Source organism: Rhinoderma darwinii, chromosome 5, assembly GCF_050947455.1.
Source record: "Rhinoderma darwinii isolate aRhiDar2 chromosome 5, aRhiDar2.hap1, whole genome shotgun sequence".
NCBI classification, from domain to species: domain Eukaryota; kingdom Metazoa; phylum Chordata; class Amphibia; order Anura; family Rhinodermatidae; genus Rhinoderma; species Rhinoderma darwinii.
Window position 1 is genome coordinate 445168 of NC_134691.1, and position 13895 is coordinate 459062.

General features: G+C 46.7%; 1 protein-coding gene across 1 annotated transcript in view; it reads right to left on the reverse strand.

The window, feature by feature from the left end:
* Positions 1-13895, reverse strand: part of ZC3H3 (zinc finger CCCH-type containing 3) — a 157061-nt gene that overhangs the window by 39673 nt on the left and 103493 nt on the right. Inside the window, exons 6-8 of the mRNA XM_075827927.1 lie at positions 6158-6236; positions 5265-5420; positions 2957-3026 (exon numbers count right to left, since the gene is read on the reverse strand). Coding sequence (XP_075684042.1) covers positions 2957-3026; positions 5265-5420; positions 6158-6236 — 305 coding nt within the window. The remainder of the gene's footprint in view (positions 1-2956; positions 3027-5264; positions 5421-6157; positions 6237-13895) is intronic.

A 13895-nucleotide genomic window follows, 5' to 3' on the forward strand; every position in this document is an offset into this window, starting at 1 on the left:
AAACCTGATCAATAACACAGACCTGACCCTAAACCTGATCAATAGCACAGACCTGAGACTAAACCTGATCAATAACACAGACCTGACACTAAACCTGATCAATATCACAGAGCAGAGACTAAACCTGATCAATAACACAGACCTGACCCTAAACCTGATCAATAACACAGACCTGACACTAAACCTGATCAATAACACAGACCTGACCCTAAACCTGATCAATAACACAGACCAGAGACTAAACCTGATCAATAACACAGACCAGACCCTAAACCTGATCAATAACACAGACCAAAGACTAAACCTGATCAATAACACAGACCAGACCCTAAACCTGATCAATAACAGACCAGAGACTAAACCTGATCAATAACACAGACCTGACCCTAAACCTTATCAATAACAGACCAGAGACTAAACCTGATCAATAACACAGACCTGACCCTAAACCTGATCAATAACACAGACCTAAAACTAAACCTGATCAATAACACAGACCAGAGACTAAACCTGATCAATAACACAGACCGGACACTAAACCTGATCAATAACACAGACCAGAGGCTAAACCTGATCAATAACACAGACCAGAGACTAAACCTGATCAATAACACAGACCAGAGACTAAACCTGATCAATAACACAGACCTGACACTAAACCTGATCAATAACACAGACCAGAGACTAAACCTGATCAATAACACAGACCTGACACTAAACCTGATCAATAACACAGACCAGAGACTAAACCTGATCAATAACACAGACCTGAGACTAAACCTGATCAATAAGACAGACCAGACCCTAAACCTGATCAATAACACAGACCTGACACTAAACCTGATCAATAACGCAGAGCTGACCCTAAACCTGATCAATAACACAGACCAGAGACTAAACCTGATCAATAACACAGACCAGACCCTAAACCTGATCAATAACACAGACCAGAGACTAAACCTGATCAATAACACAGACCAGACCCTAAACCTGATCAATAACACAGACCAGAGACTAAACCTGATTAATAACACAGACCAGAGACTAAACCTGATCAATAACACAGACCTGACCCTAAACCTTATCAATAACACAGACCAGAGACTAAACCTGATTAATAACAAAGACCGGACACTAAACCTGATCAATAACACAGACCAGAGACTAAACCTGATCAATAACACAGACCTGACCTTAAACCTGATCAATAACACAGACCTAAGACTAAACCTGATCAATAACACAGACCAGAGACTAAACCTGATCAATAACACAGACCGGACACTAAACCTGATCAATAACACAGACCAGAGGCTAAACCTGATCAATAACACAGACCAGAGACTAAACCTGATCAATAACACAGACCAGAGACTAAACCTGATCAATAACACAGACCAGAGACTAAACCTGATCAATAACACAGACCAGACCCTAAACCTGATCAATAACACAGACCAGAGACTAAACCTGATCAATAACACAGACCTGACCCTAAACCTGATCAATAACACAGACCTAAAACTAAACCTGATCAATAACACAGACCAGAGACTAAACCTGATCAATAACACAGACCGGACACTAAACCTGATCAATAACACAGACCAGAGGCTAAACCTGATCAATAACACAGACCAGAGACTAAACCTGATCAATAACACAGACCAGACACTAAACCTGATCAATAACACAGACCTGACACTAAACCTGATCAATAACACAGACCAGAGACTAAACCTGATCAATAACACAGACCTGACACTAAACCTGATCAATAACGCAGAGCTGACCCTAAACCTGATCAATAACACAGACCAGAGACTAAACCTGATCAATAACACAGACCAGACCCTAAACCTGATCAATAACACAGACCAGAGACTAAACCTGATCAATAACACAGACCAGACCCTAAACCTGATCAATAACACAGACCTAAGACTAAACCTGATCAATAACACAGACCAGAGACTAAACCTGATCAATAACACAGACCGGACACTAAACCTGATCAATAACACAGACCAGAGGCTAAACCTGATCAATAACACAGACCAGAGACTAAACCTTATCAATAACACAGACCAGAGACTAAACCTGATCAATAACACAGACTTGACCCTAAACCTGATCAATAACACAGACCAGAGACTAAACCTGATCAATAACACAGACCAGAGACTAAACCTGATCAATAACACAGACCTGACCCTAAACCTGATAAATAACACAGACCAGAGACTAAACCTGATCAATAACACAGACCAGAGACTAAACCTGATCAATAACACAGACCAGAGACTAAACCTGATCAATAACACAGACCAGAGACTAAACCTGATCAATAACACAGACCAGAGACTAAACCTGATCAATAACACAGACCAGAGACTAAACCTGATCAATAACACAGACCAGACCCGAAACCCGATCAATAACACAGACCGGACACTAAACCTGATCAATAACACAGACCGGACACTAAACTTGATCAATTACACAGACCAGAGACTAAACCTGATCAATAACACAGACCAGAGACTAAACCTGATCAATAACACAGACCAGAGACTAAACCTGATCAATAACACAGACCAGAGACTAAACCTGATCAATAACACAGACCAGAGACTAAACCTGATCAATAACACAGACCAGACCCGAAACCCGATCAATAACACAGACCAGAGACTAAACCTGATCAATAACACAGACCGGACACTAAACCTGATCAATAACACAGACCTGACCCTAAAACTGATCAATAACACAGACCTGAGACCAAACCTGATCAATAACACAGACCTGAGACCAAACCTGATCAATAACACAGACCTGAGACCAAACCTGATCAATAACACAGAACCGAGCAAGTAATGTTTTGTGGGGGTGGGGTAGAGGGTTCTTAGGAGTCTGATGTGTGGGTGCATTATGGAGGATGGGAGTCGCTCACCTTGTCTGTAGACAATTGATGTGAGAAGGGGCAGGTCCCGTCCGTCTTCTTACACGTTCCTCTGAGAAACCTACAAGAAAAACAAATCACACGTCACACAAGAAGCGAAGTGTAAAGTATGATGAGTGGAGGAGAGGGAGTACAGATGAAACATAAAAGAGGAGCAGTGTAAAGTATGATGAGTGGAGGAGAGGGCGTACAGATGAAACATAAGAGGAGCAGTGTAAAGTACGATGAGTGGAGGAGGGGGCGTACAGATGAAACATAAGAGGAGCAGTGTAAAGTACGATGAGTGGAGGAGAGGGAGTACAGATGAAACATAAGAGGTGCAGTGTAAAGTATGAAGAGTGGAGGAGAGGGCGTACAGATGAAACATAAGAGGAGCAGTGTAAAGTACGATGAGTGGAGGAGAGGGAGTACAGATGAAACATAAGAGGTGCAGTGTAAAGTATGAAGAGTGGAGGAGAGGGCGTACAGATGAAACATAAGAGGTGCAGTGTAAAGTACGATGAGTGGAGGAGAGGGCGTACAGATGAAACATAAGAGGTGCAGTGTAAAGTATGATGAGTGGAGGAGAGGGAGTACAGATGAAACATAAGATGAGCAGTGTAAAGTATGATGAGTGGAGGAGAGGGAGTACAGATGAAACATAAGAGGAGCAGTGTAAAGTACGATGAGTGGAGGAGAGGGAGTACAGATGAAACATAAGAGGAGAAGTGTAAAGTATGATGAGAGGAGGAGAGGGCGTACAGATGAAACATAAGAGGAGCAGTGTAAAGTATGATGAGTGGAAGAGAGGGAGTACAGATGAAACATAAGAGGAGCAGTGTAAAGTATGATGAGTGGAGGAGAGGGCGTACAGATGAAACATAAGAGGAGCAGTGTAAAGTATGATGAGAGGAGGAGAGGGCGTACAGATGAAACATAAGAGGTGCAGTGTAAAGTATGATGAGTGGAGGAGAGGGAGTACAGATGAAACATAAGAGGAGCAGTGTAAAGTACGATGAGAGAAGGAGAGGGAGTACAGATGAAACATAAGAGGAGCAGTGTAAAGTATGATGAGTGGAGGAGAGGGAGTACAGATGAAACATAAGAGGTGCAGTGTCAAGTATGATGAGAGGAGGAGAGGGCGTACAGATGAAACATAATAGGCGATAAGTTTTCCGTCAAAACGACAGACATTTCCGTGGGACCTGATTGTAAGTCATTAGGTTCTGTCTTGCGCAGTGGTGTTCGTTGTGTGTTATAAACCACGACGCAGAAGTGAACAGAGTCTGACCAAGAGATGAGGATCCTCAGTAGAGGACCCCCCTCTATTACCCCAGAATTCACTAATAGGGTTTAGGATAATAAGTTTTCTAAACTGGACAATTCCTTTAAGTAGGGAAGGGATCATGGAGGCATCTTGAAACGGAGTCCTGTTTTGAGAACCACTTCACAGTTTGGGTTCTGTTCACACTTCCTATATTTCATTCCATTCTGCTGCTCTGATGGATCCTTTGTCAATCAATGGGATCCCCCAGGAATCAATACAACGCTGATCATAACAGATCCGTCATGGCTCCTATAAAAACTGAAGTGATGACACCAGCGTGAAGAGCCCAAAATCTACAGAAAAAGTTAAGAAACTTTGCAAATATTTTCTGTTACAGTTTTTGGAATGACCGAGTTTCTATACACAGGAACGTTCAAACCGTTGCTGGTTGCCCTTAGAAACAGACAATTGTAGCTCCACCCTCCTGTCAGACATGTGACCAAACGATCAACTGAGCTCAAAAAACGCTGAGCTCTCGGATAACAGAGAGCAGCACAAATACAAAAATTTTGAGCTGTCCTTTAATTATAGGGACGAAAGGGAAAATAGTTCCCACTGTAGTCATCAGGTTACTGTAACACCGACTAATGAGGAGCGCACCCCCAACTCGCCTTCATCTTTATAATCTGCTACGGGTGTGGTTTACTATAACCCTGTCCAAAATTTATTATTAGAGAATAAAGAGGTCATAGATTGGAGTCCCCCACACCCCCATTATTAGGGGAGCCCCCCACCTCCATTACTAGCTAAAGAGGAGAGCTACTGGAAGGTCAGCACAACCATATAATACCCGGTTCATTTATTTCCATGTGCGTCGTGTTATGTTTCCGCAGCCTGATGCGCGAAGATCAGCTGATCACCAGGGCGGCGCGAAGATCAGCTGATCACCAGGGCGGCGCGAAGATCAGCTGATCACCAGGGCGGCGCGAAGATCAGCTGATCACCAGGGCGGCGCGAAGATCAGCTGATCACCAGGGCGGCGCAGACACTCACCGCGTGCACACTGCCACCTTCTCGGGGTCATGTATGTAGGGGCACTTCTGACCTCGGTTACATTTCCCAAATCGATTGTAATACATGCAGTACTCCTTCTTCTCCTTTTTATGCTGGGCCTGGCGGATAATGGCCAGACTGCGCTGGATGGCGCGGCTGCGGGGAGGAGGAAAGAGCGGTCATCACGCTGCAGAATCCGGGCATGGACTAGTCTTACAATAAGGATGAAACAAAGTACAACATTATATCAAGATACCAGTACACAAGGAGAGCTCGGGGATTTCTGGTTTCAGCAAATAAGGCTTAGTCATTGTATGATGTTTCAATTCCGCACTATTCTTAAGATCTCTGCTTGCGGTCAGTGAATGAAAGAAAAGGCTAAAAATTCAGAGACCTAGACCTGCTCACACAGCTGCTGGGTCCAATGCAATATCCTAATTGTAGGGTCAGTGATTCCCAACCAGGATTCCCTGGATCGTGGAGATTTCTTGGAACCTGGTCATGGGTTCCTTACAAGACAGTAGCAGGGACGGCACACAGATGACGGCATTTTACCGTCCGCACCACCAAGATTCCTTCAGGTAGGAAGGGAAACAGTAATAAAGTTGGGTATCAGGGATCTAGGCAATCCTTTGCTACTTAAACACAGCAGCAGCATGCATTTCTAATAGCGCTTACCGACAGTGACACATTGTAACAAGCCCTGCAGCTGTGTGAGCCAGCCTGGTACGGGGTTTCAATTTCTGAATATCAATAATGAAACACCAGTCACTGACAGCAAGCAGAGCAAGTAACAAAACTTGATCATATACAATGTTTAAGCCTTATTTAGTTACGACCCATGTGGCACCTGCTCCAGTGCAGGTATTATGTGTGCTGCATGTAATACAGACCTTGCAATATAGCGGCTGGGGGTGGCCGACCGACTGGGGTATAAGGAGCCGGGACTGGTGCTGCTGACGTCCAGTTTGCCTAAAACAGAAAGCAGAATAATTTTCAGACATGTAACGAGAGACTGACGTGATGTCCTGCCGCAGTTTACAGGAAGCAAAAGACTGTGCATAGGATATGCCATAAATGTCTGATAGGTGCGGGGTCTCCCCTCCGGGACCTGCCCCTATCTGGAGAACAAAGGTCCTCAGTCCCATCTGGTGAGCCAGTCACTGTACCCATGCGGAGAATGAAAGCTTGGCTGATTCATTAACACGTGTGACCACCTCTCCATTCATTCCCCACCTGGATGTGGGTCACTAGGCAGGACGTGAGATCCGGGGGACCTTCGATTCCAGATCAGCGCAGGTCTCAGTGGTAGGATTCGCACCGATCAGACTTTTTAGACCGGAATATTCCTATAACCATTTCACTGGCAAGGACAGATGTAATTCGACACGACTTTAAACATTTGCCACGACTAGTATATAAAGCGCACTATTCGGGGTGCAGCACTTGTTTGAAGTCGGGGAGCAGGATGAAATTTTGACTTTCTATTTCTGTGTCTCTGTAAGGTAGGAGGGAGCTGCAAGTGAGAGCTGGAAGATCGATCCCGACTTGTTCCTGTCATCTCTCTCCCATACAGCCTCCAGTGACCCCAGGAGGATACAGGAACATTTCTTCATATTATCACCCCCACATGAGCTCTATGATTGTTCGACTTAGGGGGGGGGGGGGGTGGACACTTTTTTTCTCCTACAAAAGGGGTGAAGATAGGGAGTTGAATATCTAATCACCCCCTGAGCCTCATCAGGACATTTGTCAACTTTGTGATTTAGCCATGTCCCGGCATCTGGATTGAAGAGATTTGTGGTCTCTTCAGTTCTACTGATTATATGAAGATCTCCGCACATCCTGAACATTTATATTTAGGAGGTGTTGTGCGTCTCAGGCTCCGCTGGGGTCAGACTTTTAGCCACATACAGTGAAGGAAATAAGTATTTGATCCCTTGCTGATTTTGTAAGTTTTGCCCACTGTCAAAGACATGAACAGTCTAGAATTTTTAGGCTAGGTTAATTTTACCAGTGAGATAGATTATCTAAAAAAAAAACAAACAGAAAATCACATTGTGAAAATGATATATATTTATTTGCATTGTGCACAGAGAAATAAGTATTTGATCCCTTTGGCAAACAAGACTTAATACTTGGTGGCAAAACCCTTGTTGGCAAGCACAGCAGTCAGATGTTTTTTGTAGTTGATGATGAGGTTTGCAGATCATCTGTAAATCATTAAGATTTCGAGGCTGTCGCTTGGCAACTCGGATCTTCAGCTCCCACCATAAGTTTTCGATAGGATTAAGGTCTGGAGACTGGCAAGGCCACTCCATGACCTTAATGTGCTTCTTTTTGAGCCACTCCTTTGTTGCCTTGGCTGTATGTTTCGGGTCATTGTCGTGCTGGAAGACCCAGCCACGAGCCATTTTTAATGTCCTGGTGGAGGGAAGGAGGTTGTCACTCAGGATTTGACGGTACATGGCTCCATCCATTCTCCCATTGATGCGGTGAAGTAGTCCTGTGCCCTTAGCAGAGAAACACCCCCAAAACATAATGTTTCCACCTCCATGCTTGACAGTGGGGACGGTGTTCTTTGGGTCATAGGCAGCATTTCTCTTCCTCCAAACATGGCAAGTTGAGTTAATGCCAAAGAGCTCAATTTTAGTCTCATCTGACCACAGCACCTTCTCCCAATCACTCTCAGAATCATCCAGATGTTCATTTGCAAACTTCAGATGGGCCTGTACATGTGCCTTCTTGAGCAGGGGGACCTTGCGGGCACTGCAGGACTTTAATCCATTACGGCGTAATGTGTTACCAATGGTTTTCTTGGTGACTGTGGTCCCAGCTGCCTTGAGATCATTAACAAGTTCCCCCCGTGTAGTTTTCGGCTGAGCTCTCACCTTCCTCAGGATCAAGGATACCCCACGAGGTGAGATTTTGCATGGAGCCCCAGATCGATGTCGATTGACAGTCATTTTGTATGTCTTCCATTTTCTTACTATTGCACCAACAGTTGTCTCCTTCTCACCCAGCGTCTTACTTATGGTTTTGTAGCCCATTCCAGCCTTGTGCAGGTCTATGATCTTGTCCCTGACATCCTTAGAAAGCTCTTTGGTCTTGCCCATGTTGGAGAGGTTAGAGTCAGACTGATCATTGAGTCTGTGGACAGGAGTCTGTTATACAGGTGACCATGTAAGAGCTGTCTATAATGCCGGCACCAAGTTGATTTGGAGCAGTAACTGGTCTGGAGGAGGCTGAACTCTTAATGGTTGGTCGGGGATCAAATACTTATTTCTCTGTGCACAATGCAAATAAATATATATCATTTTGACTATGTGATTTTCTTTTTTTTTTTTAATATAATCTCTCTCTCACTGGTAAAATTAACCTAGCCTAAAAATTCTAGACTGTTCATGTCTTTGACAGTGGGCAAACTTACAAAATCATCAAGGGATCAAATACTTATTTCCTTCACTGTACCTGACTTTTTATGCATTTGTTAAATACATTTACGTATTGATGCAAAATAGCATGAAGGCGCCCATAAGTGTTAAGTGCTGGGTGGCATAAATATGAAGGAATGGGGGGGGGGGGTAACAGAACTGTTTTATTCCTTAATTTAGGTGTTATTTGTGTATGTCAAAAGGGTAATAATTGTCACGGCATTAAAAGAGTTAAGGATGGATGAACTTATAATAATAAGTTAACATTAAAGATTATCCCAGCCTGGGACGTGACGAAGAAAACCACACATGTGCAACGATGGGTCCCACACTTACACCAGAAAATCAGGTTTTACTCTACAGACTGTTGAAAGAGCACTTTGTATGTAGAAAATCAGAGAGAACATGAACGTGACCTATTTAGCCACAAATACATAACAAATGGTGAAGACTGGAGAATGGGGTCCTGTAGGTGCCCATCACTGCTCTTCTAAACATTATCATGTACAATAGACAACGAACATAAAAACTAGTACAGACAAGAGGTTTCACAGTTACCTGTAGAAGCCAATCAGATCACTTCTTTTTTTCGCACCTGCTCTGGGAAAATTACATTTGGAGTATCTGATTGGTTGACTTGGTCAGGTACTTTTTGGTCTGGACTAGTATTTAAGCATGGGGCCCATTATGTAGTAAACTATAAAGTTTGTTTCTGGGGTTTATTTGCCTACAAAACGTCTATGCATATTAGGGGTTCATCCCTCCCAGATGCTCGTTAAGGCTGGGGGTGTCTTGCTTCTGGAAGCCCAAAATCAGCGTCTAGCAATAGTTTAATCTTTGCAGCAGGGAACTGAATGAAAAACCTGGTGCACTACATAATCAATAGACATCCACTCTGGAGACTACATAAAGCTTCAGGGGCCCTGAGGCTGGATTATGCTGGTTACATTTCCATCATTCCTTCCCGTCCTTTGAGAAGAATGGCAGAATGATCTTACAGCCACCACGGATGTTTGCCAACTGGGACTTTAAAGAGGGTGAGCTGGTGGTTTACAAAGCCCATAGGTAAGGGGGGTAGGGGTAGCCCAAGTTGCCCCTTCACACGGGTCATATAGTAACTGGCCACTTCTCATGGGCAGCCAGTATGGTATGTACGCCCTTGCGTGTGATAAATATATGTGTTGCATTTCCACTAGGGGTAATTTATTCCTTGTATTCTTGTGGATTCTGATGTTCATGATAGTTCTTCGGTACCTGCACAGACAGCACTTCAGGATCAGGGTGTAAATTACACCCACACGGGGCTTCTGTCAAGTGCTCAAAAGGGTTACTTCAGCCGTGAATCCATAAATCACAAAACAGGAGAACCGTAAACCATAAACCAAGAAGTGACATCATTACAACCCAACAATGATGTCATCACTACAAATAAAAAGATTCATGAACATTAAAATCACACAAATAAAAATAAATCTTATAAAGGGTCACAGATGAGGAGGGTGCTTGACCTGAACAGAAAACATATAAAATTGGATAAAAACAGCATTAATATGTCATTCACACAATGGTAAACCTCACAGTCCTCCGCACATTACACGTCATCAGTAGCGGATATCAGTCACACATTTAATGTAAAATGAGGATCTCAGCACCGGAAAGTGATCACAGGGTTTCTGCACTTTCTATTATTCACACTACAGTCAGCACCTCTCCTGAAATGGCTGATAACAGGGAACAAGTGTATTAATCTGTCCTACAGTCATCTCCTCCAAACCTGAAATGGCAGATAAAAGGGAGCAACAGATTACATTTACCCATCTTACATTCACAGCTTCTTTTTTCAGCTTGAAATGGCTGATAACAGGGAGCAATAGACGGTGTTCACCTGTTCTAAAGTAAGTCGCTACCTATCCTAAAATGGCTGATAACAGAGAGAGCAAGTGATTGAATTCTCCCGTCTCATAATCAGCTTTGTCCCAGCTTGAAAGGGCTGATAACAGGGAGCAAAAGATTGTATTCACCTGTTTTACAGTCAGGCCCCTCCTTATGGCTGATAACAGGGAGCAATAGACTGTCCGGCACTGCACAGTACATAGAGAGAAGATAAACCGCAGGATCAAGTTGCCTTTAAGAGACACCAGGTAAATATCGTTCAACTTTACAATGTAATTCAGCTGGTGGGAACTGCAGGACGAACGCGGACAGACGTCGGAAAACGTGCGCACACAAGACGGCAGAGAACATGATGGAAGTCGTGTGTGATCCCTGTAAAAGCGACAAGCGTGCATCTCGCCAGGTGGTGGGAGTATGTCGCCGTCACTCATCTGCCAGTCTGCCGTCTCACGGAGTGACTGAGTCACATTTGATAGTGTGTCCGCGGCGTCTCGTCTCGCAGGAGCTGTCACTTGCCCGGCTGAGGATGATGATGTCCCATCTGTTGTGGGTTTAAGGTAGTAGATGGCATCCAAAGAACACGAGAGCCAGCGTCACCCGCCTGCCTGTCATATAATGTCACCCGCTCCAGGAGAGCGGTCTGCAGTGCTGACATCTGTGTGTAGATATGACTGCCAAAGAGAGCGAGCGGAGACCGCAGCAAGACCTGCCAAAGAGAGCGAGCGGAGACCGCAGCAAGACCTGCCAAAGAGAGCGAGCGGAGACCGCAGCAAGACCTGCCAAAGAGAGCGAGCGGAGACCGCAGCAAGACCTGCCAAAGAGAGCGAGCGGAGACCGCAGCAAGACCTGCCAAAGAGAGCGAGCGGAGACCGCAGCAAGACCTGCCAAAGAGAGCGAGCGGAGACCGCAGTAAGACCTGCCAAAGAGAGCGAGGGGAGACCGCAGCAAGACCTGACAAAGAGAGCAAGCGGAGACCGCAGCAAGACCTGCCAAAGAGAGTGAGCGGAGACCGCAGCAAGACCTGCCAAAGGTCGAGAGGAGACTGCAGCAAGACCTGCCAAAGAGAGCGAGAGGAGACCGCAGCAAGACCTGCCAAAGAGAGCGAGAGGAGACCGCAGCAAGACCTGCCAAAGAGAGCGAGAGGAGACCGCAGCAAGACCTGCCAAAGAGAGCGAGAGGAGGCCGGAGCAAGACCTGACAAAGAGAGCGAGAGGAGACCGGAGCAAGACCTGACAAAGAGAGCGAGCGGAGACTGCAGCAAGACCTGACAAAGAGAGCGAGCGGAGACCGCAGCAAGACCTGCCAAACAGAGCGAGCGGAGACCGCAGCAAGACCTGCCAAAGAGAGCGAGCGGAGACCGCAGCAAGACCTGCCAAAGAGAGCGAGCGGAGACCGCAGCAAGACCTGCCAAAGAGAGCGAGCGGAGACCGCAGCAAGACCTGCCAAAGAGAGCGAGCAGAGACCGCAGCAAGACCTGCCAAAGAGAGCGAGAGGAGACCGCAGCAAGACCTGACAAAGAGAGCGAGCGGAGACCGCAGCAAGACCTGACAAAGAGAGCGAGCGGAGACCGCAGCAAGACCTGACAAAGAGAGTGAGCGGAGACCGCAGCAAGACCTGCCAAAGAGCGAGAGGAGACCGCAGCAAGACCTGCCAAAGAGAGCGAGAGGAGACCGCAGCAAGACCTGCCAAAGAGAGTGAGCGGAGACCGCAGCAAGACCTGCCAAAGAAAGCGAGAGGAGACCGCAGCAAGACCTGACAAAGAGAGCGAGCGGAGACCGCAGCAAGACCTGCCAAAGAGAGCGAGAGGAGACCGCAGCAAGACCTGCCAAAGAGAGCGAGAGGAGACCGCAGCAAGACCTGCCAAAGAGAGCGAGCGGAGACCGCAGCAAGACCTGCCAAAGAGAGCGAGCGGAGACCGCAGTAAGACCTGCCAAAGAGAGCGAGCGGAGACCGCAGCAAGACCTGCCAAAGAGAGCGAGCGGAGACCGCAGCAAGACCTGACAAAGAGAGCGAGCGGAGACCGCAGCAAGACCTGCCAAAGAGAGTGAGCGGAGACCGCAGCAAGACCTGCCAAAGAGCGAGAGGAGACCGCAGCAAGACCTGCCAAAGAGAGCGAGAGGAGACCGCAGCAAGACCTGCCAAAGAGAGCGAGAGGAGACCGCAGCAAGACCTGCCAAAGAGAGCGAGAGGAGACCGCAGCAAGACCTGCCAAAGAGAGCGAGAGGAGACCGCAGCAAGACCTGCCAAAGAGAGCGAGAGGAGACCGGAGCAAGACCTGACAAAGAGAGCGAACGGAGACTGCAGCAAGACCTGACAAAGAGAGCGAGCGGAGACCGCAGCAAGACATGCCAAAGAGAGCGAGCGGAGACCGCAGCAAGACCTGCCAAAGAGAGCGAGCGGAGACCGCAGCAAGACCTGCCAAAGAGAGCGAGCGGAGACCGCAGCAAGACCTGCCAAGGAGAGCGAGAGGAGACCGCAGCAAGACCTGACAAAGAGAGTGAGCGGAGACCGCAGCAAGACCTGCCAAAGAGAGCGAGCGGAGACCGCAGCAAGACCTGACAAAGAGAGCGAGCGGAGACCGCAGCAAGACCTGACAAAGAGAGTGAGCGGAGACCGCAGCAAGACCTGCCAAAGAGCGAGAGGAGACCGCAGCAAGACCTGCCAAAGAGAGCGAGAGGAGACCGCAGCAAGACCTGCCAAAGAGAGTGAGCGGAGACCGCAGCAAGACCTGCCAAAGAGAGCGAGAGGAGACCGTAGCAAGACCTGACAAAGAGAGTGAGCGGAGACCGCAGCAAGACCTGCCAAAGAGAGCGAGAGGAGACCGCAGCAAGACCTGCCAAAGAGAGCGAGAGGAGACCGCAGCAAGACCTGCCAAAGAGAGTGATCGGAGACCGCAGCAAGACCTGCCAAAGGTAAAGCACAGAGCGAGCAGAGACCGCAGCAAGACCTGCCAAAGAGAGCGAGCGGAGACCGCAGCAAGACAGAGAGTCATCTACAACTGCACAAAACACGCAGAAGAAAGTCACCGAAACTGAGAACCAGATGGCAAATGCCACTGCCCAGAGGAGAAATATTATATATGTGAAAAATATTATATAGGGAGATGTAAACATCTACTGTACATAGTCACATACCAAATATCTCCCCACAGATCAGTCATAACCAGGGCCGCCAGGAGGAATTTCTGGGCCCCATACAGCCAAGATGTCTGCCCCCCTCCATTACCGGGGTTGGGCAATGGAAAGTGTGGCGCGCACGTTTGTACATTATTCGCATTAACTGGTTTTGGTGCTGCTGTCAATTA